General features: G+C 43.1%; 1 protein-coding gene and 1 pseudogene across 1 annotated transcript; both read right to left on the bottom strand.

The window, feature by feature from the left end:
• Window positions 1-3,218: 3,218 nt before the first annotated feature.
• On the bottom strand, window positions 3,219-4,804 carry LOC130463420 (uncharacterized; annotated as a pseudogene).
• Window positions 4,805-6,205: 1,401 nt separating this feature from the next.
• LOC130463419 (uncharacterized) lies at window positions 6,206-6,727 on the bottom strand. Its single transcript, XM_056832548.1, has one exon. It carries the CDS (start codon window positions 6,725-6,727, stop codon window positions 6,206-6,208), a length of 522 nt encoding a protein of 173 aa, XP_056688526.1.
• Window positions 6,728-8,232: the final 1,505 nt, after the last annotated feature.

The following is an 8,232-nucleotide window of genomic DNA, read 5'->3' as shown; positions in this document are numbered from 1 at the left end:
GTTATACAACTCCAAATGAAGCGATTCAAATTGGGTTGGATTCTAGACTTCAAGAGCTTTCCAAGGAGTGGTCACTCGCCTAATTCCAACTTATAACGAAGGAGATATGGTGTTTTTAAGATAGAGGATCGTGCAGTTTCAACACGCGCCCGATCGGGCGGGCTTCGCCCGATCCGGATCGGGCGGTCATTCTGGGCGCTGTTCTGGGCATTTTGCAACCGCCCGATCGGGCGGAATTTCGCCCGATCGGGCCGACTATCGAGCACATCGCCCGATCGGGCGAAGCGTCGCCCGATCGGGCCACGCCAACCTCCAGCGTATTTCGCGAGATTTTATTTCCGATTTTGGGCTCTATTTTGGGCAAACTATAAATACTAGCCCCTTATATTTTAGTGACATCTTTTTTTCTAGTTTTCTAATTACTTAGTCTATTTTAGTTCTCTCTATTTTCTCCAAACACTTAGTTTTAATTTTAATCAAAGATTCAAGCTTTATTTTTCCATTGTTCTTCAAGTCGGTATTATTTCCTACCTTAATTTATTTTGTTGCTTTAATCATGTTTTCCATTATGCTAATTGCTTTGTTATTTATTATCATGAGTGAGTAGTTTAATTTCTAGGGTTTAGGGGATCCTTGAATGCATGATTGGGATTATATGTGGGCTTGATTATTGATTGATTGATTATAATTTCTATAGCTTATTATTATTGCTCGTCAATTCTGTTCGGCCGGACTATTTTGATTTGAGTTTGATTAACCTTGGATTATGCGCCGAGAGGTATAAATCTGATGTTTTTGGTCTGTGGCTATTAGATAGGAATTATTTCTAGTACGTAGCGAGAGCCCGCTAGTTGTTCTATCCTAAGGAATTCATAAGATTCGAGAGATGCATGTTTTCCTAGTTATGATTGTTAATTGATTGTCATTGTTCGTTGTCCAATCCCGGTCTGCATTTATGGTGAACTGCTGCCCTAGATTCCTTTAATATTGTTATTTTCCGATTTGATTATTTGCTTTAGTTTAATACACAACCCAATCCAAACTCTTGTTACCAGTAGTCTAGATTAATAATTTAATAGTAGAAAGAACATTGTTTCCCTGTGGATACGATCCCTGCTTCCCTTGCTATATTTTTAGTTGGTGAACGTTAGGTTTATCTTTGATAGGAGTGCGATTTAGCCTGTCAGTGGACGGGGCACCAACTCCCACGTCTTATTTTTAATAAGAGCATTATATTCATCATCCATGGCCAATTTCCAATTCGGGTCACGAAGAGCAGTAAATGGGTTACGGGGAATGGGTGACCGTGTAACCGATGTGTGCAAGTTAAGTCGACGATTGGGCTTAACAATGCCATGTTGACTACGAGTGACCATGCGGGTGGTTGTGGTGGGAATGGGCTGGACCATGGGAGGGGGAGTTGGGCTAGGAGGAGGAGATGTAGACATCCCAGTTGGACTGGCCGGAGCAGATGCGGACAGTGGGCTAGGAGTGCAGCGCTGGTCAGTTAGTGGGGCGTGTAGGCCTGCATCCCCTGGGCTGGTGTGAGCCGGCCTAGGTGAAAAGATGGGGCTGCGGTCCACAGGTTCATGTAAAGGGGAGGGAGATTGTGACTCTAAGATGATTGGGCTTGAGTGTTTGGGCCAGATTGATGATAGACCATGTAAGGTGTATGTCCTTCATCCAAGAATTGATAAGATGGAGGTTGAGCATGGTGTAAGTTAGAGAATGGGAATTTGGTTTCATCAAAGTTTACGTGACGGCACACAATTATTTTGTTGGATGACAAATCAAAGCACTTAAACCCCCGATGATTAGGTGGATATCCCAAGAACACACACGGAGTGGAACGGGCTTGGCGTTTATGTATAGTGGTGGCGGGAAAGAGAGGATAACATAAGCACCCGAAAACCCGTAAATGCGAGTAGGATGGATCCCTTTGGTACATAATTTTTAGAGGTGATTGGTTGGATAGTAATTTTCTTGGAAGAATATTAAGCAGATATGTTGCCATTTCTAAGGCGTGGTGCCAAAATGTGGGTGGTAAAGAGGCATGAGCCAAGAGTGTGCGAACAATATTATTTATTGATCGTATTTTTCGCTCCGCTTTACCATTTTGGGAAGATGTGTGTGGACAAGAAAGACGGAAAGACATGCCATTAGACGCACAAAAATCCCAAAACTATTTATTATCAAATTCCCGCCCATTATCACACTGAATATTCTTTATGGGACGCTCAAATTGTGTTTGAATGTAGGATTTTAAGTATTGAAATTTGGGAAAAACCTGGGATTTTCGCGACAAAGGAAAAGTCCACAAATAATTAGAGAAATCATCCAAAAATAATACATAATATCGGTGCCCTGCAGAGCTCAACACAGGTGACGTCCACAAATCACTGTGAACAATATCAAATGGCATGGAAGTAGTAGAAATAGAAGGCATAAATGGCATTTTAATATGCTTTCCAAGCACACAAGAATGACAAACTTGAGAATTAAGAGTTCCAGTACACTCAATAATTTTATTTTGCCTAAGGAAATTCAAAACATGAGCTCCCGGGTGACCCAACCGATCATGCCAAAGAGATGAAACTAGAAAAGCGGAGGAAGGAGTGGCTCGATTTTGTAAGGTGGTGGTGATGGGGTAAAGATCTCCCTTGCTCTCACACCTCATGAGACGCATCCCCGTCTGAATATCCTTCACAGAAAATCCAAAAGGATCAAATTCAACAGAAACATTATTATCAATGGTGACTTTACGTACGGAAACCAAATTTTTAATCAAATTTGGAGCATAAAGGACATTTTTAAGAGACAAAGGGGGGTTCGGGGGAGACAAACTAGTACGACCACAACCACGAATTGGAATTGATTGACCACTACCAACAGTAATACCATTATTTGTGCTCAAATTAAAATAAGACGTGAGATTACCTTCAGCGGATGTCATGTGGGAAGTTGCGACGGTGGTGCGACGGCACCTCAGGATCAGCCTCCGCCTCACGAGCCGCACCCACCATAGCAGCAGGGGAGTCGTCATACATTCGATTCAATTCCTTTTCCTCAAGCAAGAGACTCGAACGGGCTTCCGAAAACGGAGGCAACGGTTTTGCGTGACGAATCTACGAACCCACATACTTGTATGCCTCTGTTAAGCCAGCCACCAAGCGAAGGACCAACCGATTATCCGACACCAGAGCGCCCACGCTTTTCAACTAATCAGCTAATGTCTTGAGCCTCTGACAATAAGCCGAAGCATTTGGGAAATCCACCATCTTCATGTGTGTGAAGTCGTGTTCAAGAGCCACTGCCCTCGAGTTTTTGTGATCTTGGAATGTCTCCCGAAGCCTATCCCAGGCCTCCTACGCTGTAGAATCTGGCTCCATGATGGTGTACAGGAGGTCCGTAGAGATGGTGGCATAAATCCACTGAAGGACCGTAGCATCAAGAGTGGACCACAATTCTTTGTCCTCATCCGTAGACAGGGCCTTCTCCGTACCCTGTTCTGGTGGGACGATGTGGTGGAGGACTCGGTGTGACCGAGCATGTAGTTTGAAGAGTTCGACCCAAGCCGAATAGTAGTCTGTCTCCATCTCAAGAACGATAGGAATGTGGTTCTTGATATTCGATACGGCAAGAGCCGGTGGAACTTGGAGTCAGCCATGGGAACGACGGAAGGAAGGAGAAGAAGATGAGTTCTAGGGCAGCGGAAAACCTAGAAGTCTGATACCATGAAAGAATTAGAGGGAGAGAGAGAATTATTTTCCGTGGTTTTTCTCATTACTGATCTTCAGTTATATACAATAAGATCAACGTGATACTAGGCTAATTCTATGGAACTAATTGCGTAATTCCAGGCTCTAACAACTTTCCTAAATATACACTTGCCTAATACAATAATACAAAATATATGAGATAATCAAAAGATATTATACAGAATATTAACATATTCTATCAAAGTCAATAGGCCATACATCAAAAATTTCAAGCTCAAGGATGGGATTTTGAGGCATTTCATCCTTCTTGGAGATATTCCCAACTCGTTGACACATATCACAAGTCTTCACAAAAACCCAAGCATCCTTGAAAAGAGATGGCCACCATAGAAGAGATTGCAAAACCTTTGCCTTGGTTTTGGAGGCACCCATGTGACCACCACTAGGTGAGGAATGACACATATGAAGAACACCTTAAATTTCATAATCCGGAACACACTTCCTCAAGAAAGCATCAACACCTCGTTTCAATAGACACGGATCATCCCAAATATAGTGCTTGCAATTATGCCTCAACTTCCTCCGTTGTTGAGAGGTGAAGTCCGGAGGAATCGCCCCACAAACTAGAAAATTCACAATGCCGGCATACCAAGGAGTGACCTTGGTTTGAATACCATAGAGGTGATAATCCGCAAAAGCCTCATCAATGGGGAGATTTTCACCACTTCCCTTCACTTCCAACCTAGACAATTGATCCGCCACTAGATTCTCGTTCCCTTCTTATCTCGGATCTCGATATCAAATTCTTGAAGGAGAAGGATCCAACGGATACCTTGGATTGGCGTCCTTTTTAGAAAGAAGGTACTTCAAGGCCTAATGATCCGTGTAGATGACAATTTTGGAACCGGAAGATAAGGCCGAAACTTCTCCAAGGTATACACAACCGCAAGGAGCTCCTTTTCCGTTGTGGCATAGTTTGCTTGTGCATCATTAAGGGTCTTACTTGCATAAGAAATTTCATGAAGGGCTCTACCATCTCTTTCCCCAAGCACCACCCCAATGGAAAAATCGCTAGCATCGCACATAATCTCGAAGGGTAGCTCCCAATTGGGGGGGGTTGAATAATGGGTTCCGTGACGAGAGCTTGTTTAATCATATTAAAATACTCAAGGAATTCATTAGTAAAGACAAAAGGGACATCCTTGACAAGCAAACTAGATAGTGGTTTAGAAATCTTTGAGAAATCCTTGATAAACCGCCGGTAGAAACCGGCGTGACCAAGGAAACTACGAATCCCCTTGACATTGATTGGGGGAGGAAATTTCTCAATCACTTCTATTTTTGGCCTTTTCAACTTGGATTCCCTTGCTTGAAATCACATGACCAAGGAAAACTTCTTCCATGGCCTCTACCATAAAGTGGCACTTCTCCCAATTCAAAACGAGGTGGACATCCTCACACATTTTCAACACCTTTCCTAGATTGACTAGGCATAAATCATAGTCTTCCCCACAGACACTAAAGTCGTCCATGAAGAATTCCATTATTTTCTTAAGAAATTCCGAAAATATAGCCATTATGCATCGTTGGAAAGTTGGCGGAGCATTGCACAACCCAAACGACATCCTTCGATATGCAAAGGTGCCAATTAGGCATGTGAATGTTGTCTTTTCTTGATCACTTGGATGGATGAGAATTTGGAAGAATCTCAAATATCCATCCAAGAAGAAAAAGTATTTGTGCTTGGCAAGCCTTTCCAACATTTGATCTAGGAAGGGTAGAGGGAAGGGGTCTTTTCGGGTGGCGGTGTTTAGTTTGCGATAATCTATGCACATGCGCCAACCGGTCACAACCCTAGTGGGAATCAACTCATCATTTGTTCTTAATGACGGTCATTCCCCCCTTTTTGGGTACTACTTGGACGGGGGAAACCCATTTACTATCCGAAATCGGATAAATCATTCCCAGATCCAATAGTTTTACCACTTCCTTCCATACCACTTCCCTCATATTGGGATTCAATCTCCTTTGAGGCTCAATAGAAGGTTTATGACCTTCTTCAAGAACAATTCGATGCATGCAAAAATCCGGGCTAATCCCTTTCAAATAACTAATTCTATACTCAATGGCCTTTTTATGTTTTCTCAAAACATTCAAGAGTTTGGAAAGCTCTTCATCGTTGAGTTTAGCATTGACAATCACCGGACTTGCATCATCAAGGTAAGCATGTTTGAGAGTAGAGGGGAGGGGTTTGAGTTCAAGCCTGCTTACCTCCTTGGTGGTCTCAACGGACACCAAGGGTTCTTCACAATCAATAGCTAAAAGCATCTCTTGAGCCTCCATGGTGGCATTGCATTCATTGGGATCATGCACAAGAACATACTCAAGAACAACGTTGGTAGAATGCATATGCATGCTCATAGACTCATTGACAATCTCATAAAGGATATCAATCCTTTTACAATCATCCATATGGGAGGAGCATCTCATGATTTGGTTAAGTTGAAACTCAATTTTCTCATCCCCACACTAAGGGATAGTCTACCACCTCTCACATCTATGATTACCCCCGTGGTGGCAAGAAAAGGTCTTCCTAAAATGATTGGAACATTGGGGTCCTCCTCCATTTCTAAGACCACAAAATCTACGGGAATAAAGAACATCCCAATCCTCATAGGCACATCCTCTACCTTTCCCAATGGAAGTTTCACCGAACGGTCGGCTAATTGGAGAGACACTTGGGTAGGCTTCAACTCTCCCACATTCAACCTTTGAAAAATAGAGAATGGCACCATACTAACACTCGCCTCCAAGTCACATAGGGCCTTATCTATGACACGTTCCCCAATTGCACAAGGGATGGAAAAAATCCCGTCATCTTTCAATTTGGTGGGCAACTTATTTTGGATAATGGCACTACAACTTTCGGGTAGGCTAATAGTCTCAACCACATCCACAACCCTCTTCTTGGTTAGGATTTCCTTCAAAAACTTGGCATATGTAGGCATTTACCTAAGGGCTTCGACAAAAGGAATGTTCACATAGGGGTTCTTGAGGACTTCTTGGAATTTCGCAAATTGGTAATCAAGGTTAGCTCCGGCAAAACGAGATGGGAAAGGCACTTTGGGCTTATAAGGAGGAACCACTCTCTTTGGAACTTCAACAACCATTGGCTCACTCACCACAACCTCTTCCTCATCTATGGTGGTATCAACAATAGGCTCACTCTCATCAACGGGCTCACTCTCTCCTTGAGTTGGACTCTTAGTAGTTGAATTCACAAGGTTTTTCCAACTTCTTGTCACAATAGCATTACCTTGGTGGGTCTCACCGGGACTTACCCCTTGAGGGGGTAAAGAACCGGGAGCTTTTGAAGCATTAGAAGATGACAATTGTGAAATTTGTGTTTCAAGCATTTTATTATGGGTGGCCATGGAATCAAACTTTTGGTTGACTTGAGTCATGAATGTTTTCAACATTGCTTCAATATTGGACTCTTGAGGAGGTGGAGCATTGAGGAGCGGTGTTTGAAAACCGAGAGGAGGATTTTGAAAGTTTTGTGGTGGAGGCGGTCTTTGAAATTGAGAAGAAGAGGAAGATTAACCTTGGTAACTCCCTTGACTTTGATAGTTTTGTGGTGGCGGTCTTTGGAAGTTTGAGGATTGGCCTTGATTTTGAAAATTTTGGGCATAGTTTTGTTTCCTTGGACCCCCATAATAGTTTGAGATTCCACCCTCATAGTTGCCTTGATTTCGACCATTCCCATGGTTTTGAAATTGGTTTAGACCTTGGGTTTGATCATCCTTCCAACTAAACCTTGGGTTGTGCCTCCAACCGGGATTATAGGTGTTGGAATAGGGATCAAACCGTTGGTTGCTTGCATCATTGAAAGCATTGACTTGGTTCCATGGGTTGGTCAAAAGGATAGCAATATGAAGAGGGATGCTCAAACGAACCACAATAATCACAAGACAAAGCACAAGACATGACACTAGAAGGGGATTGGGGAATAGGAGGACAAGGAGAGTTAGAATTGGACCTTTGAAGTTGTATGACGAGAGCATCAAACATGGAGCTCAAGGCATGGATCGGCTCAAGGTCGTACCTTCCTCTTTTCTTGTCACCTTCTCTCCTATCATCGTTCCAATCTTCACAATTTCGGACCACATCATCAATTATGTCAAAAACCTCTTCTAAGCTCTTCTTCATGATTGGCCCCCCGGCTCCCGCATCTAGGGCCGTCCTAGAAGCCCTAGAAATCCCGTGGTAGAAATAATGGAGAAACACCCCATCTCTATGCCATGATGGGGGCATTGACGAATAATCTCATTGAATCTTTTCCACGACTCTTGAAGGGTTTCATCGGTCCTTTCCTGAATGTCATCATCTTGGAGCGGTAGTCCGCGGTTTGCGCAGGGCTACTATATTTGTTGATGAATGCCTCCGTCACCTCATTCCAAGAGGTTAAGGAGTTTTCCTTGAGGTCATCGAGCCATTTTCTTGCGTTACCGAT

The sequence above is a fragment of the Spinacia oleracea genome, chromosome 6 (genome assembly GCF_020520425.1).
Source record: "Spinacia oleracea cultivar Varoflay chromosome 6, BTI_SOV_V1, whole genome shotgun sequence".
Classification (NCBI taxonomy): domain Eukaryota; kingdom Viridiplantae; phylum Streptophyta; class Magnoliopsida; order Caryophyllales; family Amaranthaceae; genus Spinacia; species Spinacia oleracea.
Note: the sequence above shows the minus strand (reverse complement) of the source record. Positions and strands in the feature narration are given on the sequence as shown.

Excerpts from the sequence above, each read along its gene's own strand:
- LOC130463419 (XM_056832548.1), bottom strand. The coding sequence starts at position 6,727 with ATGCCTACATATGCCAAGTTTTTGAAGGAAATCCTAACCAAGAAGAGG.